The sequence below is a fragment of the Onychostruthus taczanowskii genome, unplaced genomic scaffold, assembly GCF_017590055.1.
Source record: "Onychostruthus taczanowskii isolate IOZ18803 unplaced genomic scaffold, ASM1759005v1 scaffold100, whole genome shotgun sequence".
Lineage (NCBI taxonomy): Eukaryota > Metazoa > Chordata > Aves > Passeriformes > Passeridae > Onychostruthus > Onychostruthus taczanowskii.
In genome coordinates, this window is record NW_024496527.1 from 1371092 (window position 1) to 1396804 (window position 25713).

The window sequence follows — 25713 nt, forward strand, 5'->3', positions numbered from 1 at the left end:
CGCGCATCCCGCGGCCACGCGCGCCCGGCGGCGGCGGCGGCGGAGCCGCGGGGCCACGGGGGGCGGTGGCGGCGGAGGAGGAGGAGGAGGCGGAGGAAGGCGCTCAGCAGCAGCAGCAGCCACGCAGCTTTGACGTCGCCGGGCTGCGGCTGCCGGCCCCGCACGTATAGCACAACGTGACGGCCCCGCCGCCGCCACTCGCGCCCGCTCCCCCGCGCTCGCACGGCAGCGCACCCGCACCCAGCGCGGCCGCGGGAGCCCCGCGCCGCCCCCGCCACGGGCCCGGCCGCCGCCACGCCCCGCGCAGCCCTGCTCCGTGCGAGCCGCACGGCGCCGCGCATCCCGGCTCACAGCGCTCCGCGTACCCGGGCCAGAGAGGGCCAGAGCCCCACGCACCGGCTCCACGCGGGTCCCAGCGCTGCGCGCATCCCGGAGCGGCGCGACCACACCGCGCATCCCGCGGCCACGCGGCGGCCGGAGCTCTGAGGGGGCCGCGGCCCGGAGGGGGTGCGGGGGCTGCCGCTGCCGGGGGCTCGCTCTGAGCGGGGCTCGCCCCGCGCCGCTCCCGCTGCGCAGCGGGAGGAGGAGGAGGAGGAGGCGGGCTGGATATGTGGATGCTCACGTGAAGATGGATGTAGCGATCGGGCTGCTGGGGCTGCTGACGGTTCTGCTGGAGGGCAGCTCCGGCCAAGGGGTGTACGGTGAGTCCGGGGCGCCGCGTGACCTTGTCGCGACTGTCGCCGGGGCGGAAGGGCGGGGGGGGNCGCCGCCTCCGCGGGGCTCCTCCGCGCCCGCGGCCGCAGCACTTGTTACCGGCGGCGCTGCCGCCCGCGGCCGCGGAGCCAGGGGCGGGGGCGAAGGCGCCGCAAACTTCCCGGGGCTCCGCCGGGGGCGCGCGGACCCCGCGGGCGGGCGGCTCCGCTGCCCCGGCCCCGCTGCCCCCCGCCCGTGACTTGCACATCACCGGCGGCATCGCCCGCTCCGCGCTGGGGCCGCGGTCTTGTTGCTTCCCCCGAGCCCCCGCGCCCTCGAGGTGGCCCCGGCTCGGCGCTGCCCGGAGCCCAGCGGCGGGGAGAGCCGGGCTGCGCGGCCGGGATGCTGCCCGGTGTGTGCCCCGTCGCCGGCCCCGCCTCGGCCGCGGTGGTGCCTCGGCTGTGGCGATGCCCCGTTCCCGGTGCTGCCCCGTTCCCGGTGCTGCCCCATTCCCGGTGATGCCCCGGTTGTGGCGCTGCCGCGTTCCCGGCGATGCCTCGTTCCCGGTGATGCTCTATTCCGGGCAATGCCCCGTTCCCCGTGCTGCCCCATTCTCGGTGATACCCCGTTCCCGGTGCTGCCCCATTCCCGGTGATGCGCCGTTCCCAGTGATGCCCCGTTCCCAGTGATGCCCCGTTCCCGGTGATGCCCCGATCCCAGTGCTGCCCCGTTCCCGGTGCTGCCCCATTCCCGGTGATGCGCCGTTCCCAGTGATGCCCCGTTCCCGGTGATGCCCCGTTCCCAGTGATGCCCCATTCCCGGTGATACCCCGATCCCGGTGCTGCCCCGTTTCCGGTGATGCCCCGTCCCCCGTGACACCCCGTTCCTAATGATGCCCCGCTGCCGGTGCTGCCCGGCCGGGCGGGGGGGTTATGTAAGCGGCTCGGCGGCGGTGCGGTGCTGCCGGCAGCTCTGGCACCCGGGGCTGAGGAAGGAGATTCACGAATCTCCCAGTAAATGCTTCGTGTGACATTGCCTCCTCCGAGCCCGTCCGCTCCCGCACTCCCGTATTCACTTCCAACCGGGAAGGGAGCCTCACTTAGAGACTCATCCCCCCCCCCCCTTTTTTTTTTCTTTTTTTATTTTCCTCCTTAAATTTGCAAAATTTGGACGTGACCGCCGATGCCGGAGGGGCTCGGCTGGCGGGGGCTGCGCGGCTGGTGCGGATCTCTCTCTGGCAGCGGCTCCCTGCCTCCCCCGGCACACAGGCACATATTGTTGGATGCTCTGGAAGAGCAGCGGCTGCCGTGAATAGGAGAGGGCTTGTTCAGGAACAGCGAGGTGGGGGCTGGAGGGAGGAGATGCGGGCTCAGCTCCGGGCTGTGGGGCTCGGAGTCAGACTTTGCTGCTGCCGCTTCCTCCTCCTGATTTAGGCTGAGAGCTGAGCGCTGTGAGCTCAGCCGTGCTTTGTGCTCGAGAGCGGTGCCCCGGGAATTTGGGTGCTTTCATCGGCTGCTGAAGGTCGGCTCGAGAATGTGGACAAAAAAAAAAAAAAAAAAAAGAAAAAAAAAATATCCAAGCCTGGGGTGTGCCTGCAGCCCCCGGTGCAGTGGGGCCATTTTGGGAAAGGAGGATGGCAAGGCTGGAGCCTGCAGATTATCCAAAGTGAGCCCCAGCCTGCGAGAGGGAACCTGCCTGGATCTCGTTGCTTTGGAAAAATCGGTTTGTAGGATTTTAACAAGTTTTTTGGCCTTTTTTTTTTTTTTTTTTTACGATTTCCAGAGCCTGGCAGCTCTGCTTGTGAGCGTGGTGCTGCCGGGGAGGTGTCTTGCCATGTTAACACTTGTTCCTCGTTTCTGTGCTCCTCTGGGAGCGGGCACAGCTCCAGAGCCTCTCCGTGAGGAAGGTGGCGAGGGGAAGGAGCAGCCTGGAATCCATCCCTGCTCCCTGTTGATATTCCCAGCCCTGCAGGTGGCTCAGACCCATCCCTCAGGCTCCGGCTGCTGCTCCCAGCTCCTCCCTGGCTCATCCCACCTGTCCTTGGCACGGCTCTCCCAGGCTGTTTTCCAGCCCTGGATGCTCCGGTGGCTCCGGAGGTGCGGGAAGGTGCTGGCACGGAGCCTGGCACGGCACCGCCCGTGCCCACCCCGAGAGCGGCTCCGCCGCCTTTAAATGCAAAATAAATCCCCCGTTTGCTGATTCCGGGTTCGTTTAAACTCCAGGTTTGGCTGGGCAGCACCTCCGCAACTTCCCTCTGTTCTCTTGGAATGCTACAGCTGGGATGGAAAACTGGGATCCTAAAGGGAAACCAGCACGAAACTGGGAGAACTGGGAGAACTGGGAGCAGGGCAGGCCCAGCCCAAGCTCTGCTTCCTCAGGGGGTGGGGGAGAGCAGAGCTGCTGAAATCCTTGGGAATTCGTGCAGTTCCTCAGCTCTCCCTGTTTTCCTGGCCAAAGATCGAGAACAACTCAAGATCTGTGCACGTTTCCTCCCCTTTCAATGTTGCATGAGTCGCGCTGTTAATAAAGCAGAAAATGTAGGGATTCAGGACATGATGGCTCTCCTTTTACCCAACTTCCAATTTCCAGAGGAAAAAAATGGCTCAGCGAAGAGGCCAAGGTGGGCACAGAGAGTTTTTAACAGCTCAGGCTGCTCAGCAAAAAATGGGAATTTTGAGAGAGTGGAGAAGGATTTTTGGGTTTGTTCCTGAGCTGCCTCGGCCGAGGGGGGGCTCACCAGGAATTTGGGGTCCCATTTTGTGCCCTGTGGAGTGAGGAAGAGCCCAGAGAATTCCTGAGCAGGAGCCTGGAGAGCCTGAGCACTTCCAGCACCTCTGGGGTGGGGGCTGGAAAAATCCTGGGAATGGGGGGGACCTCGCTGGAGTGAGGCTCTGGTGGAGTGACAGTCCTGGCAGGGCTGGCTCCAGTGGCAAAGCCAACACTTCCTGACCCAGGGAAGCTGATTCCAGGTGGTGACAGGAATCTGGGAGCAGCTGTGGGATCCCCTGGGTGGGATCCTGCTGTGGGATCCCCTGATCCCATGGGGGGTCACACAGGGGGTGCAGCCCCCTCTGAGATCCCTGGCTCACTGGGCTGGGGTTTATCCACTCCTTTGAAGAGATTTTAGGAATTTTTCCATGATTTCAGCTGGAATTAAGCAGAGCAGCCCCCCAGGATGTTTTCCATGCCTGGGAACACCAGGTGTGGCACAGGAAGGGTGTGAGGGTGACAGGGACCCCTCCGTGCCACCCCCACGCTGCCTTAAGCCAGCTCCTGCAGGGAACAGGGCTCAGTATCCTGTCTGCAGCCGTGGAGAACCTCAGGATGGCTCGGAATTCCTCCTGGAATCTCTCGTGGAATGAGTGTTGACCATTCTCAGGAATGTCAGAGCCTTCCTGAGGCTCTGCACCAAATCTGGGTGTGCAAAATTTTGGGAAAAGCATCCACAGCCTTGGGAACAACAAGGCTTTCGGGGGTTTTCCCATTGGGAATAACGAGGCTTCCAAGTGTTTTCCCATTGGGAATAACGAGGCTTCCAGGTGTTTTCCCATTGCTGGTTCAAAATGCCTGGAATTGAAGGTATTTAAGGTGTTAAATTCCAGGGAACTTGTCCTGATTGATCCAAGCACCAAATGTCATCCAACGGCCTCAACCCTCATTGCAGCTGCGGCTTTTCCAAAGAAAATTGGAATTGGGCATCCCAAAGCCTGGAGCTGCTCCTTTTTCCCGGGATCCAGCTGGAGTGGGGGATGCTGGAGCTCCTTGGAGCCCGGGGGAGGTTGAAGCAGGGGCAGATGGTGCTGGGAAAGATCAGGGAATGAGGTGGGAAAGATCTGGGAATGATCTGGCAAAGATCTGGGAAAGATCTTCCACCCCTGCGGCCGCCTCTTTGTGATGCTGGGATAATTCCCCGGGGCTTCGATCCCGGAGGGATTAAGGAGCGCTGCCTTTGGAACTGGGAGTGGCCTTTCCCAACATTTTTACGGATCCAGCGAGTGGATTGGAAGGATGAGGGGAGGGATGGGAAAACAAAATCACTGGGAGGGAGAGCGTTTGGCTCATTAGAAGTGCTGGCTCCTTGTTGGGAAAACCTCTGGATCAGCGGTCAGGGAAAGCTCTGGACCAGCGGTCCCAGTGGAGGATATTTCCATGGATTGTACTTCCACGGGGGATATTTCCACGGGGGATATTTCCGTGGCGCTGCCGGCCTGGCTGGGTGAATGCCGGCCTTGTCCGGGGTGCTTTAACCCCGCACAATTCCCGACTTTGTGCCAGGGAAGCGTCCCTGGGAACAGGGCAGGAATTATGCGCTGCCGCAGGGGCAGCTGCGCTCCTCCCGCGCCTGCTCCAGGACTCCTGCGGATCCTTGGGAATTTTAACTCTTCCCTGAGCCCTGGACTAGGATCTCCTCCTCCTCCTCCTACTCACGGGGATTTCTGGGATGAGCTTCAGCTCCCAGAGAGGGGGAGAATCCATGGATAGCCAAGGAGTTGGGATGGACTCTGCTCCCATGGATGGAAGTGGGAATTCCGGAATTCCGGGAGGGGGAACTTTGTGGGTTCAGGTGTTGGTTCAGGCGGTGATTTGGGGCTCAGGGTGAGAATGTTGAGGTTTCCATTTGATTTAAACTCGGTAAATGTGTGGGATTTAAGCTGAGCCCAAACTTCCCTGAGGTTTGGTGCATCCCGGGATGTGTGGAGAGCTCCAAGGATCCTCCTGGAATGCCGGGAGCTGCATCCCAGCCCTGCCTCCCGCGGGCTGCGGGGTCAAAACGTTGCCTTTGATTCCATGGGAGGGAAATTTGGAGGGAATCTGGCAAGGAAAATCTTAAACCACCAAAAATTAAAATTCCTGGGGCTCAGAAGAGCAAAATCCAGTTAAATTCTGAGCAGTCTGAAAAAGGAAATGGAAATTAAAGTTCATTCTGCCTTCCACATTCCTCAAAATTATTTGGGAGTTTGGCCAGTGAAGGGCTGATTGATCCCTGTCAATCCATACATGGATTATATAGGATTATATGGATTATATAGTCCATAAATGGCTTATATCCAGGAGTATTCTTGTAGGGAATGGGGTCTCCTCCATGAAATCCCCTTCTTCCAGTGGGAAAATCCCTTTGGGATTTGGGAAGCACTCGCCCTAATCCTGATGGGCTCAAGGCCAAAATTGTTTATTTCCCATATTTTTTATAGCTGGGAAGGAATTATCTTTTTCTTTAAAGAAAAGGGATTTTGGGAGTCCGGTCTCATGGATATTTGGGATGAAACACAAAGGATTAAAGTTCAGTTCTGTCTTCCACATTTCTCAAAATTATTTGGGATTTCTGCCAGTGAAGGGCTGATTGATCCCTGTCAGTCCATGTATGGATTATATAGGATTATTATATGGATTATATCCAGGAGTATTCTTGTAGGGAATGGGATCTCCTGCATGAAACCCCCTCTTCCAGTAGGAAAATCTCTGGGATTTGGGAAGCACTCTCCCTAACCTGGATGGGCTCAGGGACAAAATTGCTTATATCCCATGGTTTTATACCTGGGAAGGATTTTTTGGTTTTTTTTTTTTTTTGGGGAAAGGGGATTTTGGGAGCCTGGTCTCATGCCGGATGTTTGGGATGAAACAGAAAGGATTAAAGTTCAGTTCTGTCTTTCACATTCCTCAAATTTTTTTAGGGATTCCCACCAGTGAAGGGCTGATTGATCCCTGTCAATCCATATATGGATTATATAGGATTATTATATGGATTATATCCAGGAGTATTCTTGTAGGGAATGGGGTCTCCTCCATGAAATCCCCTTCTTCCAGTGGGAAAATCCCTTTGGGATGGGATAATCCCACTCTCCCTGACCTGGATGGGCTCAGGGACGAAATTGTTTATTTCCCATATTTTTCATAGTTAGGAAGGAATTTTTTTTTTGGAGAAAGGGGATTTTAGGATCTATCACATGCTGGATATTTGGGATGCTGCTGCTCCATCACCCTTCCCTCGGTTCCTGACAAATCCCACCCCATCTGCTCCTTGATCCTTTTATAGTCCCTCTTTCCAATTCCGAGCCCTGTCTGGATCCAGAGGAATTATTTCCTGCCTTTTCCATAAATAATCTCCTCTCCCAAAATAGCTGGGAATGGAGGGCACTCACTTGGCTCTTCCCAGATAGATTTTGAATCTGGGCTCTTCTGGGATGAGGAATTTTTCCCCAAGATGTGGGATCAGGCTGTCCATGAGATTCCTCCTTCCATGGAATATGGAAGGACCACTTGAAATTCCTCACAGGAATTTTTTGTTGGATCTCAGGGAAAAGTTCTTCCCCCAGATCGTGCTGGGATCTGAATACAGGAAGCGTCACATTCCTGAGGCTGCCAGAATTCCAGGAAATATTTGGAAAATATGTGGAAAATATTCCAGGAATATTTGGAAAATAAACCTGGAAAATATTCCCAGGGATGGGCAGTGGGGTTGTTCCCAGGATTGTTGGGGTGACTGGGCAGGGCTGGGCAGGCTCTGGGATAATCAGGTGCTTCCAGAGGGATCCTGCATGGATCTCCCCCCCTGGGAGGGTATGAGGTTTTCCTTGGGATTTCTGGCATCAGGGAGATCCTTGTGAAGGATTTTCCCAAGGATTTTCAGCTGGGAACCCTTGGGAAGTGATGGGAGCTGGAATGTGCCTGCAGGGAATTGGGATGGTTTGTATTCCAGTCAAGCCTTTTGGGAAGGATGATCCAATCTGAGGAATTGATGAAATTCCCAAATAATGGAATATTTATAACAACACCATTTTATCCAGTCTCTCCTGCCTTGGTATCCCTTTATCCCATAAATATCACCCCTTTTCCATTTGCACTCTTTATGACAGTCCTTGATAAAAAGGGAGCTGGATACCTGAAAAATTCCTGGATTTCCATAGGATTAAAAAAGAAAAAAAGGGATTTTTGGCATCCCAGCTGTGCCATCCATGGCTTTTTGTGCTGGGAAAGGGAAAATGGGAGTGAGGAGCAGGAGGAAGGAGGGAAAGGGATGGGCTGGGGGTTGTTCCTTCCCGTATTCCCACTGCATCCCATCCACTTCCATCGTGGATCCCATCCCAGATATTCCATCAACAGCTTCCAGCTTCCCCCTGAGCTGAAAACTGGGAGAATTTGCACCTCTGGAATATGAGTAAGGAATTAAGGGAATATTCCAGGGGAGAGGAGGTTCAGGAATTGGGATCACCACGGGATTGGAGGCTGTTTTCCCTGGAAGTGGAAACTCTGCTCCCGGGATATTGGACTCCCTTCCCATTTTCCTGATTTTTCAGCACTGTTTTGATGGAACATGGAGCAATCCAGAAATTAGGGAAGTGTTACACTGCAAGGCTCAAACCCATATGGGAATGCTGCCACAGGAGATTTTGGGATAGGTTTTAGTTTAACAATGTCATTCCCTTTTTTCTGAGCTGTCCCTCCTGTAGGATGAGATGCAGAAAAATGGGAATTATCCCAATTTGCTGCAGCTGGAGCACCTCCTTAACCAATCAACCAGAGCTGCTCCCACTCCCTTTTTTTTAAAAACTCCTCCCACCTGGAACTAATCCTGACCATTACTTAAAGCTGGGAGCTTGGTTTAATTCCCAAAAAACACCTTGGAAGGAGCTGGTACATCTGGCTGCTCCAGTTATCCTGCTTTTCCCGATGTAAGTTTTTATTTTTTTATTAAAATCCTTTACTTGCCTGAGAGGGGAGGGAAAGGTGGGTGGGAAATCCCGATTTTCCTGGATGTGAAGTTCTAAATAAATTAGGGAGGGAATTCCTTTGTTGTGCTCCAGGTTTTTCTGTGGGATTCCAGCAAAGATCCTGGAGCAGCTTTTGTGGGGCTGGAAGGGGGGTTCTGCTCCCAGGGTTGCCTCTGGGTTATCCCACGTGGATTGATGGAATTCCAGGGAGAAAAAGAAATTTTGAAGGAATTTGGAGCCTCTGGGAAGAGGCTGGTTTAGGATTTCTGATGTTGATTGTAATGGGCAAAATTGTGGGTTTTGGGGTAAATTAAGATGTCCAAGAGTTATCGCAGGTGAATTTTGGAAAATCCAGTGTTTTCCTAGAAAAAGAAATTCAATTCCAAGTAAATTAAAACAGGGAGGGGATTTCCTTGTTGTGCTCCATTTTTGGGCCTTTTTTTTTTTGGGGGGGGGGCGGGTAAAGGTCCTGGAGCAGCTGGGGTTTTTTTTGGGGGGTGAAGATCCTGGAGCAGCTTTTGTGGGGCTGGAAGGGGGGTTCTGCTCCCAGGGTTGCCTCTGGAATTGTTCTCCCATGTGGATTGAGTGAATTCCAGGAAATGTGGGAGAAAAAAGAGGTTTTAAGGGATCTGGGGTCTCTGGGATGAGGCTGATTTAGGATTTCTGTCGTTGACCTAAGGGGTTCTGGGATAAATTGTGACTTGCAGGAGTTATCCCAGGTGGTCAGAAAAATCACCTGGAAAAGTGGGAACGTGCTGGGAATTACTCTGCCTTGGGAATTTGGTGTTTTTGTTTTTCCGCACGAGTTCTGCGTTATAAAACAGAAGAGAACTTTCAGAACTGAGGAGTTTCACTTCAGAGCTGTCACAACACTGAGATGTTCTCCAGTTATTCAAAAATCAGGAATTCATGGAATATGTCAGCCTTTGGAATCCGTCCCTTTTCTTGCTGGAACAAAAGTTTGGTGGGAGGAGAGGGAAGGATGGAGCCACGTCTTGGGTGGGTGAGGAAGGAGCTGCTCCCAATCCAACAGGAGAAATCCCAGCCTTTTCCAGGAATTCCTGGGTTTTTAAACCAGGCTGTGCACGTGCCACGGGCAGGAAGGGAGCTGGAGGTCTTTGGAATGATTTATTTGGGATGAGCGAGGCTGGGCTTGTTCCTTGGCCTTGTTCCTGATCCCAGTGGGGCTATTTAATTTATTAAAATTAAATTTGTTGTGTTTAGACACCAATTAATTGATAATCAGTTAATTAATGTCACCTGGCTGTGGGTGCTGATGGAGCTGGAATTGTTGGGAATTTCCTCTGCAGGGCCAGGAGTTGGATTTGATCCCCATGGGATTTCTGACCACAGGCTCCTGATCCCAGCTGGGCTCTATCCAACCTGAATTTGTTGTATTGGGACACTAATTAATTGATAATTAATTAGTTTCACTTGGCTGTGGGTGCTGATGGAACTGGAATGTTGGGATATTTCTGAGCCAGGCCAGGAGTGGGATTTGATCCCTGTGGGATTTGTTTCTGATCCCAGCTGGGCTCTATCAAGCCTAAATTTGTAGCATTGGGACACCAATTATTTATCAGCTAATTAATGTCACCTGGCTGATGGAGCTGGGATTCTTGGAATTTTCCTCTGCAGGGCCAGGAGTTGGATTTTATCCTTTTGGGATCTTTGGCCAGAGGCTCCTGATCCCAGCTGGGTTCTATTACAAATAAATTTGTTGTGTTTTGACACCAACTAATTAATTATCAGTTAATTAATGTCACCTGGCTGTGGGTGCTGATGGAGCTGGAATTTTTGGGATTTCCAGGAGTCGGATTTGATCCTTGTGGGTTCTTTGCACCTTGGGATATTCCACGGTTCCATGAATGGTTTGTGCCAGCAGAAAACGGGACTGAAATGATGAATTAAGAAGCATTTTCCAAATTTATGGGGTGGAATTCACCCTGGGTTGGTATCCACGGGTTCCTGGGCCAGTGGGAACATCCAGACAGTGCCAGCTCTTTTCCAAGCGCAGAATTCCACACGCCAGCAGATCGCAGCAATCTGTGCTCAGCCAGGCTGAAAAGCCTTGAAAGAATAAAATATGAGGGAAAAATGCCCCCTGGAATGGTTTGGGTGGGAAAGGACCTTGAATAAAAAAAAAGGACCATCCCATTCCCACCCCTTCCACAACCAGGGAAGCTTCTCCCCATCCCAGGCTGCTCCAAGCTCCACGAGCACTAATTGGATCTCGTTAGTTTAATTAAACTGTTCTTGCCTTATAGCCAAGCTTAGCTTTACCTCAGGCACCAAAACCCCCGGAATTTTCCTGCTGGGATCCCAATCCTGAGAAAAAGAACATTTATTGCCCAAAGCTACTCCGTGCTCCAAAAAAAAAAAAAAAAAATCCCTCAAAATTCTGGGGTTTTTTAGAAGTGCAGTGTCAATACCCTGCAACCAAACTCCCACCTGGGAAAATCCAGTGGGATTTCTCCTCTGGGTTTTCCCACCTCCCCTAAGAGCCCTTTCCTGGATGTGCTGAGGGAAAGCAGCTCCTGGATATTTTTTAGGGTTTGTGGGAAATTGTAGGAATGAAGGCAGGCATGAAATCAGGGTGTTTAAGGAATAAATGGGATCCTTCCTTTTTTCTGTTTGCTGGGAAAGCTGTGGAATTCTTCACTGCTGGGTGGGAGTTTCCAGCTGATTTTTTGGGGAGAAATTAAAGGTTCTGTGCTGTGCTTGAGCTGTTTGGGGATTTGTGGATGGGACAACTGTGATGGGATAAACCAGTGAACCCTGGATAACCAATGAGCTTTTCCTTATCCTGACTCTGCATTGGAAATTTGGTCAGGAAAAATCAGGGATGTGGGAGAATCCATGTCTGGATAAGGCCTGGAGAGTGCCAGGACACGGGGAATGGCTTCCCAGTGCCAGAGGGTGGGGAGGGATGGGCTATTGGGAATTTGTGGCTGGGATGGAATTCCCAGCAGCTGTGCTGCCCCTGGATCCCTGGAAGTGTCCAAGGCCAGGTTGGATGGGGTTTGAGCTGGGACAGTGGAAGGCGTTCCTGGACTGGAATGGGATGAGCCTTTCCAGGCTTGTTGGATGTCCTCAAAGTCCTGATCCAAAGGAATTTGGATGTTTGGATCTGGAAAGTCTTCACTGGACTCACACTGGGAGGCTTGAGGATGAATTGGTGATCCCTGAGCTGTGCTGATGGATTGGGAATGGTTGGGAATTTCCTCTGCTCCAGGTCCTTGTGTTGATCTTTTCTTATTATGGAAAATGTTATCAGGATCCTTTGAGAAAAGAGGGAATGAGGTGGTGTTTTGGATTGGCAGAGTGAGGAAAACTTTGAGAGGACTTTGGGATTCATTTCAGCTGGAATGGGAAGAGGAGTTGGAAGATGGAGTGGAGCTGGGAAGAGGAATGATTCCATGGAGAGGGACTTGGGACAGGACACAGGGAATGGCTCCCACCGCCAGAGGGCAGGGATGGATGGGAGATTGGGATTTGGGAATTCGTGGCTGGGCTGGAATTGCCAGAGCAGCTGTGGCTGCCCCTGGATCCCTGGCAGTGCCCAAGGCCAGGTTGGACACTGGTGCTGGAGCAGCCTGGGACAGTGGAAGTGCTGGGGCTGGAATGGGATGTTGTGGATTTTCCTGCAGGAAGCTTTGTTGCTGCTCCCAAACTTTGTAAAACGCCTCCAACATTTCCAAAGGATCCAATCCTGAAATTGCTCAGATCCTGGTGTTAAAAAGTTTTTGTTTGGAGTTCATTTGTGATTAGCTCCTGGAAGTTTGTATCCAGCTGGGATTTGGGCTGTGCTCCAGGGAACAGGGACAGGAGCAGAGGGAACGGCCTCAGGCTGGGCCAGGGCAGCTCAGGGTGGGCACAGCAGGAATTTCCCCATGGAAAGGGAGGTCAGGCCTTGGCACTGCTCAGGGAGGGTTGGAGGGCCCATCCCTGGGGGGATTTAAAATCCCTGTGGATGTGGCTTTAGCAGTGCTGGGAATGGTTGGAATTGGTCTTGGAGGGCTTTTCCCACCTCAGTGATTCCAAGCGGGAAAAAAATCCCACATGGAATCAAGGTCCCCCAAGGGCTGAATTCTCTCAATTAAGTTGTGGAATTTCCACCCCCTTTGTGAGAGTGGGAATTGCGTTTTCCCTCTTCAGAAAATTCCTTCTTTAATTAACTCCTTGTTGTGAGGTTATTCCACATCCAAATGTTCCTAAAATCCCTGACCAACTGCACAAACCCAGGATTTCCATGGATCAGCTGGAGTCAAGGATTTTTTTATGCATGGACCTGGATTTTCTGGTTGCTCCAGAGGTGGCTGAGTTTTTTTTTTCCTGTGACATTGGAATTTGACAGAATCTTTAGCCTGTGGAAAAACCTTCCTGAATTTTCCCTCCTCTGGGTGCCTCTGTGGGGTTTTGGGTGTGACTGGAAGAGTTTGGGGCTTTAGAGAGCCTAAACATGTCCAAAAAATGGGGCAGGGATAAGGAAAACATCCCAAGGACATCCACACTTAATCCTGAAGGAATTCCAGGGGCTCTAAAAGGATGAAAGACAAAAAAAGAAAACAACTGCAAAACAAAGGTGGTGTGGATTTTTTGGGATCTCTTCCCTGATCCCTGTGAGCTAAAATAGGTCTGGGACATGTCAGAAAATAATTCCCTTTGGGATTTGCTTTTGGGATTTCATTTTAGGCTCAGTCTGGAATTTCCTCTCCTTTCCTGGATCTCAGGGCAGGGTTTTGCTCCTCTTGGAGGGTTTTAGGGATATTTTTGAGGAATTTTGCTCCATGGGCTGGCCTGGATTTAAATTTGGGTCCCATCTGCAAGTATTTCCCTGGATCCTTCCCTTCTCCAGGTGAACATTCCCAGCTCTCCCAGCCTGGCTCCAGAGCAGCTCCATGGATTCCTCTGGGTCACTCCAGCAGCTCCATGTTGAGGGGGGCAGAATTCCCATTTTCCCTTTTCCCACAGTGTGCGGTCAGCCCAGGGAATGGGGGATTCTGGTCTGAGGCACTTCCAGCACCTCCAATCCTTCTCCTCATCCCTGAGCCATTTTCCAGCTCATCCCAATTTTAGGGAATGATCTGCCTTGCACTGGAAGGGGCTGGAAGTGCCAATCTGTTGGAAAACTTGGATTTTTCCATGCAGGGAGTGAAGGTTTGGCCACATCCTAGCCCTGCCACCTGCACTGATCTGCTCCGAGTTTTCCCTGATCCTCCCAGATAAGTTGGAATACAAATGGAGCTGTGGGGAAGGGTTGGGAGCTTTTCTTGGGATGACAGCTTCCATGTGGAGGATTTATAAACAGATTGGTGTCCTTAAGGAAAAATCATCCTCCCCTTCCTGGGATGTTTTATGGGTTTATTTTGCATCCAATGGCTTCAGGTGATTTGTGACAAGAGGAAAATCCAATCAAATCCCAACTTTTGTGGATGAAGTGATGGATCTCTGCCTCCTTGGAATGCTGTGTTCCCTTTTTTTTTTTTTCTGAAGGAGACTTTGGCGCCGCTGGGCTCTTGTACAGCAGAACCAATCCCAGTTATTTTGGGGATGAGCCCAGGAATGTTTGGAGGATCTCAGATCCTGACTGGAATGCTGAATCCAGTATTAATCTGCATCTTTCCTTAGGAATGTGCTCCTGTATCCCTGCTTGGAGAAGAGCAGGTTTTCCATTTTTGGGGTTGCTAGGAATTGGGAATTTGTGTTGGATCAGGAGTGTGTGGTTGTATCCCAAGTTATCTTCTGCAGGGATTATGGATCAGGGTAACACTAAAATAATGGGAAAGACTTCCCTTTTTCCATGCCTGCCTTGTTCCCCTTTGCAACCAAGGATTTCCATGCCTGGGGGAAATGGATAGAAAACAATTCCTCCCCTTTCAGTGGAGCTGGGAATGTGGGTCTGCCCTGCAGGGAATGTCTCCTGTGAATATTCCATTTCCCTAAATCCATGAATTCTCCAGGATTTCTGTTCACGTGAACATTTCATTTCATTTTTTCCTATAAAATTTGGGATTCTCCCTCAGCCCCAGCCATGCTCTCTCCCGAGAGCTTTCTTTGGAGCTGTTTTGCATGGATTTGTCCATCTAACCTTTTTTTATGGAGCATCCAAGCAGGAAAACCAGGAGATGCAAACAGAACCTCCACCCCCACAAATTCACCATGATGCTCATTCCTGAATTTCCAAACACAAAATCCAATCCAAGTCCCGAGATGTTCCAGGAGAGGGGGCTGAGAAAATGAGGTTCAACCCCAGGCGAGAGCCCAGCCTCTTCTCATCCCGCCAAATCCAGGATGGAATGGCTCCAATCCACAGTTTTAATGGAATTTTCCCCTGGAGACCCCACTAAGAGCCACTTTTCCCTCTCCGGATTGCCACCGGCAGGACCAGGGGTGCTGATGTTGCAGAAATGCTTCATTAACCGCTGAAAGTTTAATTGCTCCTTAAGTGCCGGCTGCATTCCCAGATTTCCCTGCTGCCTGGGTGATCCATGTGCTGTTCCCACCAAAGTGCACTGGGGTCACTTGAAGTCGTTTGGCCCAAATTCCAGAGCGGCCCATTTGGTGCCGCGTTCCCAAAATTCTGCTGGAGTTCTGACTTCCCGTGCCCAAATTCCAGAGTGGCCCGTTTGGTGCTGAGTTCCCAAATTTTTTTGCTGGAGCTCCGAGTTCCCTGGCAGCCAAATTGTTCCTCCTTGGCAGAGGGATGAGAGACCTGGGAGTTTTAAGAGTGCAAATATGGATTGTTGGAATATTCCAGGAAACCAAGTCGTGGGGAGATGATTAAGGAATTCTGGGAATTCAAACTGGGATTGGAGTTTTTTGCTCTGGGTACTGATGGGATGAGGGTGTGGGGCTGCTCCGTCTGAAATCCTGTTTTTTCTTGGCTAAAGCAGCTGGGAATGGAGCCCAAATTGATTTATTCCAGTGGCAAAAGGAGTTCATGATCCAGGTTTTTATTTTTGTTGTGGATTTAATTTGGTGGAGTGATAATCAATCCTGATTCCAAGGATTTGTGCCCTTGGAGGTGACCTGGTGTGAGTGAATGAGCAAATAATCCTGGGAACGTCAATGAAGTCAGCTTTGATCCTGAGTTGGTGCAGAGTTCCCTAATACCTGGATATCATGGAAAAATGGAATAAACTTCAGGATTTGAAGAGGCTTCTCACATGGAGCCACGTTGGGAGAGCTGGGAATGATCCCCTGGAGAGAAGGCTCCAGGGAGAGCTCAGAGCCCCTGGCAGGGCCTGAAGGGGCTCCAGGAGAGCTGGAGAGGGACTGGGGACAAGGCATGGAGGGACAGGACACAGGGAATGGCTCCCACTGCCAGAGGGCAGGGATGGATGGGAGATTGGGATTTGGGAATTGCTGGCTGGGCTGGAATTGCCAGAGCAGCTGTGGCTGCCCCTGGATCCCTGGCAGTGCCCAAGGCCAGGGACACCCTGGGACAGTGGGAGGTGTCCCTGCCATGGCAGGGCTGGAATGAGATGATCCTTAAAATCCCTTCCAATCCAAACCATTCCATGTTTGGGGTTGTTTCCTTTTTAGCCCAATTTTTAACCCTTTCTTCCCTAAGGCTGTAGTGTCATAGGCATGATATTCCCACAGGTATTTTTGGGTGAATTTAAAGCCCCTGGGGGTGGCTCCTGTGGGATTTTTGCTTCCCAGGGATTTGAGCCTTGGGAAGTCTTCCCAGGGCTGGGAATGATCGAGAGATTGGCAATAGGGAGTGATCCCAGGGTGGGATGCGGAGGTCACTTTTGGCAGGGTAATTTGGGATATTCTGGAATTCTCTTTCCTGATTCTTTCAATTAAGGGTTAAGCACTTGAGGAAGGTCCCAAAACACAGCCAGTGGTTGTCCAGACCCTGGGGATCCTTTTCCAGCTGATTCCAACAAAAAAAAACCTCATGGAAAGATCCCCAAGGCTCAATTTTGCCTCTGGAATTTTGTCCCAACCGGTAGGGACATGAGAAAGCTGGGATTGGCTGCAGAAAATAGGAAAACCATCCCTTATACAGAAAATGGGAATGGTAAGAATTATTTCAGCACCTTCTGCAGCTGCACCACAAAGGGAATGCTTCCCACAAAAAAAAAAAAAACCTTGGGATTGAGGAAGGAAAAACGGGAAAGTTGTCCCTGTGTGTGATGCTGGAATCAGGGATTTGTGCTGCTGGGTCTTTTTATTCCAGCTTCACAAATGCTCCCTGCAAAATCAGCCGAGTATTCCAGTCCCTGCTATTTTTAGGGAAAAGGTTTTATTTTTGATCCAGTTGATCAAAGGAAATGAGGAAAATTTTCCAAGAAACGCTGGAAAGCAGGAGAGCGGCTCCACCAGGAATTGGCCTCGAGTGACACTGGGAGAGGCTCAAATTGAAGATCAGGAATTGTTTTTCCCCAGAAAGGCTTGGAAAAACTTGGAATGGGCTGCCCAGTCAGTAGTGGAGTTGTTATCCATGGAAATATTCCCAAAAGAATGTGGATATGGCACTTAAGGACATGGTTGGACTCTGATCCTAAAGGTTTTTCCCAACTTAAGTAATTTTAGGATTCCTCTAGAAGCCTGACCACTGTTGATATTCCTAATAATTCCTGGGAATTCAAACCATTTGGGCACTGCCAATTGGTCCCACAAAACCCATGGAATGTGATTTTTTTATACCCCTCTGCTCCCAAATTTTTAGGCTTGGAATTGTCGTTGTCACTGGGACTTGGAAGAAGGGGAAATCCCAATTAGTGCTGATAGTGATTATTGGGATAATTTTAATTATTTTTAATTTTCTGGATCCTCAGACATTCCAGAGGTCATGAGCTGGGGGGGAAATGGTTTAGATAAAATCCAGGAAAGTGGTTTAATTGCTGGGCTAACTTTTTGTGGGATTGAAGGAAAAAAAATATCCCATTAAAAAAAAAAAAAATCAGAATCCCGTAAGTGCGGCTTTTCCCTGAGCTGGTGTTACATTTTCATTTCCACCTTGGAAATTGGTTTTTCCTGGTCCTTGGGAGTTCTATCCCATCCATCCCTGCCCTCTGGCAGTGGGAGCCATTCCCTGTGTCCTGTCCCTCCATCCTTGTCCCCAGTCCCTCTCCAGCTCTCCCAGAGCCCCTTCAGGCCCTGCCAGGGGCTCTGAGCTCTCCCTGGGTTCTCCTCTTCTCCAGGTGAACATTCCCAGCTCTCCCAGCCTGGCTCCATCCTTGGAATAATCAGTGATCCCATTTTCCTGTAAGTTTTAAATATTTATTTTATTTTTTCATGGACGCTCCTTGCTTCAACCCCTTATTTTCCACACCAAGGTTTCCAGGCTCTGGTTCTCCTCATTCCCAGATTTTCCCTGTGTAGCTGCAATTTTGGGATGATCTCCTGGCCTTGTCCCTGCCCTTCTCCAGCAGGGACACCATGTCCTCCTCCCCCTTTGGGCTGAGATTTCATGGAATGGGATCTGAGCTGGGCTGGAGCTCCCTGTGGAGCTTCAAGCCCATCCAGAGGGGGAGGTGGAACATTCCAATCAATTCCTTTGAATTATTTAGGAATCTGCCCTGAAATCCTGAGCTGCTTTGAAAAAAAAACCCTGAAATGGGAAACCATTTTTATGGATTTTTCCACTCTCCCATTTCCTAATGGGAACATTTTGACTTTGCCACTCGGACACAAGGTTTTCCTTCAGAACTTCCTATTTAGGATCTAAAAATCCAACAGAAAATCCAAGAAATTTGCAACCAAAACCTCATTTTATCCAATTTATTTTTCTTCTTTCCCCTCTGGAGAAATTATTTTCTGCCTGAGGATCCATATTCCAGCTGATCCCTGCTCTTCCTTCCTGGTAGGAATCCTGTCAGGATTTTGGGGCTAATCCACTGAATTTTGAGTCTGGAGAAATTCCTGTCATTCCCAGATTTGTTGTCCATGAGAATGGAAAGGTTCCTCCCAATTCCCAGTTTGGAGCCTGAGCAATGCCAGCTGCAATTTGGGTCGGGATTATCCCAGTGATGGAAAATTCTCCTGAAGGCTGAAAACGCTCCCTGTGCTTTTTTTCCTTCCTTCTCAGCTTTTCCAACAGAGAAAAATCTGGAATTTTCCCTTTTTTTGCCTCTTTTGTTTTTCTCATGGAATGAAGGAAAAACAGTTTCATGGATATGGATCCCCAAGGGTGGAAGGAAGGTGAGGATAAGTCATGGATTGAGGTGGATTCATGTGGGAAAGGGTTGGAAAATCCCTGTTGAGGGTGCTGGTGGCAGTGAATTAACAGCTATGGATAATGTGGATAATGGAGCCAAACTGTTAGGAAAAATAGGGAATTTGGGATGAGGTTTGGGAAGCCTTCCCTTCCTGGGAGTGGAGGAGGAACTCCAGCTCTCCTGGATGAGCTCTGGAGCTGGGACAGCATCACTGGGGTAGGTTTTCAGGGAAAAACCAGGAAAATAAACACTTGGAAAAGAAACATCCTTCTTTTTTTTTGGAGGGTTGTGTCCATCTTTTTTTGGGGCCAGGATCCTTCTGGTTTTTTTGGAGGTTTGCATCCTGTTTTTTTTTTTTTGAGGGAAAAACCAGGAAAATAAATACTTGGAAAAGAAACACCCTTCTTTTTTTGGAGGGTTGGAAAGAAACACAAGGAATTATGGAATCCATGTCAGGACTGGTCACAGAATTCCAGAATGGTTTAGGCTGGAAGGAACCTTGAGGATCATCTCATTCCATTCCTCTGCCATGGCAGGGACACTTCCCACTATCCCAGGGTGCTCCAAGCCCTGTCCAACCTGACCTTGGACATTCCAGGGATGGGGACTCCACCCTTTCCATGGAGAAATTCCTCCCATTTTGGGGCAGGCTGGGAAAATGAAGAACAATTCCCAGAAGGAATAATCCAATCCCATTATCCCCATTCTTATCAGTCCTGCTACAGCTCTGGAATAAAAGATGCCTACATCAGGAATATTTCTCATTTAGGGAGCTGCTAATGAGTTTAATTAGGCTCAGCCCAAATTAGGGATTAGAAATTTGCACCTCTGAGCTGGGGATGGTGTGAGGGTGAAGAGCAGCTCTGGATGAGAGAATTTCTGGAATTGAGGAATTTTTATCCCTCCCTTTCTCAGCCTGGATGTTTGGGAATCCAGGATTTGGGGTTAAGCTGGGCAAATTGATCCAATAACTGATTTTCCCATCCCTGCTCCAGGCTGGGGCTGAGCGGATTGTCTGGAATGTCCTTCCAGGGAAGTTTTCTGTGCTGCCTGCCTGAAGATTGGCCTCCCACTGCTTTCTATGGAAACATCCCCACACTTTGAATTGCTGGGAAGTTCTCCTCAGCTCATCCCTCTGAGCTTGGGATCCCTGGAAACGCAGGGAATTCCTCAGGAAAAGCAGATGTTTGGTAGAACTTCTCCATCCAAGGTGCTGGTGAAGCTGCCAGGTCCCCACGTGTGTTCCCTGCTCGCTGTCCCTTGTCCCCTGTGGGGCAAGGCTCACTCCAGGAGAACTGGAATTACCTGAGGCCATAAATCCCTGGATGTTTCTGGAATAATTCCTTCGGGAATGTCCTACTTGGAGCTCCAACTTTGCACAGGCAGCGTGGTCTGGGTGACCTCCAGGCTCATCTGTCACCTCTCTGTCCCCTCCCCTCAGTGCCTGGCACCATCTCCAGCCCAGTTCTGCCTTGTTGAGCTTGGATTATTTGCTCCTTAGACCTGGGCTTAAGTGAAACTCTTCAGGCCCGTCCTAGGCCCGTCCTAGGCCCGTCCTAGGCCCGTCCTAGGCCCGTCCTAGGCCCGTCCTAGGCCCGTCCTAGGCCCGTCCTAGGCCCGTCCTATCTGTATCTCTGGGATGTATGGGCAGAAGAGAAATCTGCGGTTCTAGTCCTAAAAATGCAAAGAAAATATTGGATTTTAAACTAAGGCTGAAACCCAATCCAAAACTGAGGCTCCAACTTCCTCCTCCCCATCCGGAAAAGGGATTAAAAACCATCCCGGATTTCTGCCTTGGGAAAATGGAGATGAGTTCATTATTTTTAGCCCGTGGAGCTTTTCAAGTTAATCTGGGGCTGACACAGTTTCTATTTTCACACAATTCTGATCCGAAGGCGCCGGCGGTGACGCGCTCCAGGAGCTGCCAAGGTCAGGAGTTAACAATGACCTCTAATAACCCAACAGTTCTCATTTAAATTAATTATTATCAAATTAATATTAGCATTTATAGGTTCTATAGGATTCATATTATATTTAATGATAAGGTGATATTAATTTAATCAATATTGAACTAATAATATGATCTATAGGTTCTGTAGAACTGATGTAATATTTAATTATAACTAGTAAATTAATATTATTTAATCAATACGAAACCATTAATATAGTTTGTGAATTCCATAGAATTAATAGTATATCTATTAATGAATATTAAAGCAATATTATAATAAATATAAAATTATTAATAGAATTTATAGATTTTATAAAATTTACATTATTTAATAATAAAATTAAATCAATATTAATTTAATCAAGATAATTTTATCTTAATTATATTATTATAGTATTCCATTAACCCATGGAATTTATGCGTTCTAGATAATTGACATATTTAATTATAAATATTAAAATAATAATTTAATAATAAACCATTTATTGTTTATAGATCCTGTAGAATAGTTATTATCTTTAATAATAAATACTAAAGTAATATCAATTTAATAGCAAATTGTTAATATATTTTATAACTTCTAGATAATTGATATATGTAATAATCAATATTAAAGTAAGATTAATTTAATCAATAACAAATCATAAATATTAAAGTAATATTTAATCAATATAATAGCAACATAATTTGTAGGTCCTACAGAACTGAAATGATATTTAATGATAAATATTAAAGTAATATTAATTAAATTAATACAAAATCATGGCTTGCTTTAGCGAAACAAATATTAATTAAGCACTGAGACAGAGCTTCCTGACCTCCCCAGTCCCCTCCAAAAAATGGGATTGATTGGAAAAACACGGGAGGAGGTGAGCAGGACTTTGATGGAAAACCTGGAATGTTGTATTTCCACTGGAAATTGCTTTTTCTCCTGGAATAATTTTATCTTTAAACCTCTGGATTTATCCCTTTGGACCAGGATGAGGTGGGGAAAAAAGGAGTTTCCTGGGAATTGTTTTAGGAATTGGAGCCACAGTGCTGGAGGATGGGACAAAAAAGGGTTTAAATGTCTTAAATTTGCTTTAAAACGTGGGATTTTCTGTAATTTCTAGTGAGGGTCTGGCCCAGATTCTCAGAGAAGCTGTGGCTGCTCCAACCTTGGGAATATCCAAGGCCAGGTTGGACAGGGCCTGGAGCATCATGGGATAATGGGAAGTGCAGAATGGGATGGGATTTGTGGTCCCTTCCACCCCAAATTCTTCTGGGATTTATCACTGAGGCTGCATTTTTAATGGATTTATCAATTATTGATTAATTTGGGATTGAATGAATCCTGGCCCAGGCTGCAGGATCAGAGCTGGGAGGGTTTTCGGAAATGTTTTCCTGAAGAAACCTCACAAAATCCCACCATGATTTATTCCTGTCAGCGCAGACCAGGAATTTCCAGGAATGCAGGGAGAAACCAGGTGACACATGGAGAAAGGCAGGTGGAGTTCTGCCAACTCCCAAAGCTCCCACTTTTATTCCCTCTTAATTGCTTCCAGGCCTGAGCTGTGTCCTCTTTTCTCTCTGCTCCTTCTTGTTTTGTCCCTTTTGCACTGAATGATGATTCCAGCAGTGAGATTCCCTTTTCCATGAAAATCAGCACAATTCCAGGTCACTCCAAGCCTCATCCAACCTGGCCTTGGGCACTGCCAGGGATCCAGGGGCAGCCACAGCTGCTCTGACAATTCCAGCCCAGCCAGGAGTTCCGAGGTCCCAATCTCCCATCCATCCCTGCCCTCGGGCAGTGGGAGCCATTCCCTGTGTCCTGTCCCTCCATGCCTTGTCCCCAGTCCCTCTCCAGCTCTCCTGGAGCCCCTTCAGGCCCTGCCAGGGGCTCTGAGCTCTCCCTGGAGCCTTCTCCTCTCCAGGGAACATTCCCAGCTCTCCCAGCCTGGCTCCAGCCCTGGGAGCAGCTCCATGGATTCCTCTGGACTTGCTCCCACATCTCCACATCCTTCCTACATCAGGGACAGCCCAGCTGCTCCTCGTAGGATTTACTCCCTATAATCCACAGACCCATGGAATGATTTGGATTGGAGGGACCTTAAATCCCATCCCAAGCCCTGCCACGGACAAGGATCCATCCTCTATCCCGAGTTTCTCCAGTCCCCACTCTGTGCCCACATTTCCCTAATTACTCATTCCAGCTCCTTTTCTCCTTTACCTTTAATTACTGTTTCCACCAAGGCTTCACGCGCCTGGACCTACAGAATAATTACCGAGCGCTCCCTAACGAACCCCCCTGCACTGGAACGGCTGAAAGCTGCAATCAATCCTCTCCCACCTGCAGGAGCATCCAGGCTTTAATTAGCGGCTCGGGAAGACCATTCCAAATCCATTTGTTCCTCCTCTCCCCCTCTCCCTGTTGCTCCTGTTGCTCATTTTTCATTCCCGGGGTTTTTCCTCGGCCGTAATTGATGAGCTGGGGGGTATTTGGAGAAGCTGGAAAAGCAGGATGGGGAGTGTGGAGCCAGCCAAGCACCAAGGGGGCTCCTCCAGCTTCAGCTGATGAGAAGGAGAAAATGAAAAATAAATCCCCCAAGCCCTGCTGGTTTCATTCCTTCCTCTATTCCTGCAGGATTTGGTGTTTTCCCTGGATTTCCTCATTTATAACAGTGCCCATCCCTGGTCTGGCAAGGAGATTTTCCGCTCCCAGGACATCACAGGTTCCTTCCCCTGCACTCTCTGAGTCACTTTTTTCAGTGTGGATGTTGCATTTTTAGGAAAACTGTTCAATCCAGGTGTGCAGATTCCAGCAGGGGTTGGATTTGTTTGAAGGAAAGTGTCTGAGTCCTTGGATGAGCTTTGTTCATGGAAAGGTGCAATCATCTCTCTCCAGGAACCACTTCCCAAAATATCAATGCCATTGATCTCCTTTCAGCTTCAATTATCCCCATTTTCCTTCAGGAGAGCACAGGAAAGGTTTTCCTGTTTGTTGCAGACAAGGATTCAGCCCAAATCCTTCCCCTGCTGGAAAACCTATGGAAGCAACACCCTGACGCCCTTGGAAGCATTTCTGGGAAGGGCATGGATTGATAGGATGAGGGGAAATGGCTTCAAACTGACCAAAATCCAGTTTAAGTTGGATATGAGGGAGAAATTCTTGGCTGGCACAAATTCCCAGAGCAGTTGTGGCTGTCCCTGAATCCCTGGAATTGTCCAAGGCCAGGTTGGACACTGGGGCTGGAGCAGCCTGGCACAGTGGGAGGTGTCTCTGCCATGGCATGGGTGGAATGTCGTGGAATTTAATGTCCCTTCCCATCCAACCATTTCTGGAATTCTGGGATTGGTCTTTTGAGCCAAACCTGGAAAACTGAGTAGAACTCAATTCCCAGGGCACACGGAATCATCTTTGTGGGAATCTGCTGGGATCTTTTGTCTTCAGCACAGAAAAGGAGAAATATTTGCAGGAGTTTTTCTATTTTCCTCTTTGTTTGGTAAAATGTGTGGAGGCCAGATTTTAAAGATAATGATATTTATTTCCAATAAGAAAATGTGGGTAATTCCTATTTTATTTGAATTCCTATGGACAAAATCACTGCTGTCAAAGGCTTGGTTTCTCCTTATCCAGTGGCATTAATAGAGAGGGATAAAGTCCTTCCCATCCCACTCTGGTTAATGGGATGATCCTTGAGGGAATGGTCCCAACCTTGTGTCCTTGAGTTTCCTGGTGCTCTGATGAAGCAAAATATTTTTCCATGATTATTCCCACATTAAAGTAACCTGTGATTGCCAGGTTGTTGTAAATACTCAGGAATATTTTGTTTTTCAAGGTTTGTCCTTATATAATTTATTAATTTTCATGTGTGAAATTACTTGACCATGGAAATAATTTGTGTAGTTTTTTGAGGAATTTTTCTTTTTTATTTTTCATGGAAAAGAAAATTGGTAACTTCAGTTTAACCTGGAAAACTCCCTAATTAGAGTGCCATGGCTGGTTTCTTGTATTTACATTTATTTTAAGGTATAAAAGATGCTTTTCTGAGTGTGGGGGGAAAAAAATCCCAGAAGAAAAGCTGGAATCCTAAAGGGGAAAAAAATCCAATATAAAGCAGACACTGAAGTAGGTCAGGTTTTAAATCCAGCAATTTGTCTGAGCCTCTGGAAAACAGGAGCTGTCAGATGTCCAGGTCCTCTGTCTGCCTTCAGGATTTCTGTCTGGCTCTGCTAGACCCAAGACAGAAATTCTCATTCCCGGACTGACCTTGGAATGCTCACGTCCTTCACCTCAGTCACCGTGTTCAGCATCCAGATCCGAGTTTGCTGAGCAGCTCTGAGTATTCCCAAACCCAGCAGGACGTCCCAGAGATCCAGACTTTGGCTCAGGTCAGCTGAGCTGGCAGGAACCTGCATCCATGTTTTTTTAGGAGATGTGTTGTTGCTTCCAAAGTCATTCCAGAGGATGGGAAGAAAAGGGATTGGTGGGAAAAGCTCATCCCAGGGTGTCCAAATTTGGGATCTCATGGAAGGGGTGGAATGCAGCTCTGGAGAGGAAGCAGAGGAGGTGAAGGGAAGTTTGGGTGAAGAATTATCCCAAAATAATGAAAAACATGGAGGAGGGAATTCTTAAAGTGAGGACACGCTGGATTTTTTAGGATCAACATCAAGACAAAGCCGGTCCTGTGGAGTTGTCCCTGCCCTTGGCAGGGCTTAGACAAGGTGGACTGTGAAGGTCCAGTCCAGACAGATATCCAGGGATTCTGGGGCAGCTGAGTGGGAATTCCATCCCAAAACCTGAGGGGTGGCCGAGGTTATTCAGCATTTCTGCGGGATTTCTGCCCACCGTTATCCATCGTTCATTGCAGCGATAAAAGAGACAATTAAAGCTTGGCCTAAATTAGGCTGGGTTCGCAGAGGCTTTGCACTCCAGGGATTTACAGAGCAGCTAAAATTGGGAATCTCCACATTCCAGGTTCTGTTTAGATCAGGAAAGGCAGACAGGACACCTGCAAGGGAAGGACTTGGGGGTGGCTGAGGGGAGTGGAAGGTTCTGTGCTTGTCTGGAGAATCCCAGAATATCCCGAGCCAGAAGGGGCCCACAAGGATTGTGGAATCCAATGGATTCCCAAAAGTGCAGCTGTACCAGGGGGTGTCAGGGAAGGCTCCCAGAGCTGCCCAGTAACACCAGTTAGGGGTGAGG

At 49.3% G+C, this 25713-nt stretch overlaps 1 protein-coding gene across 1 annotated transcript in view; it reads left to right on the forward strand.

The window, feature by feature from the left end:
• Positions 1–616: 616 nt before the first annotated feature.
• MDGA2 (MAM domain containing glycosylphosphatidylinositol anchor 2) overlaps positions 617–25713 on the forward strand; it is a 188856-nt gene continuing 163759 nt past the window's right edge. Inside the window, exon 1 of the mRNA XM_041409992.1 lies at positions 617–701. Coding sequence (XP_041265926.1) covers positions 629–701 — 73 coding nt within the window. The 5' untranslated portion in view covers positions 617–628. The remainder of the gene's footprint in view (positions 702–25713) is intronic.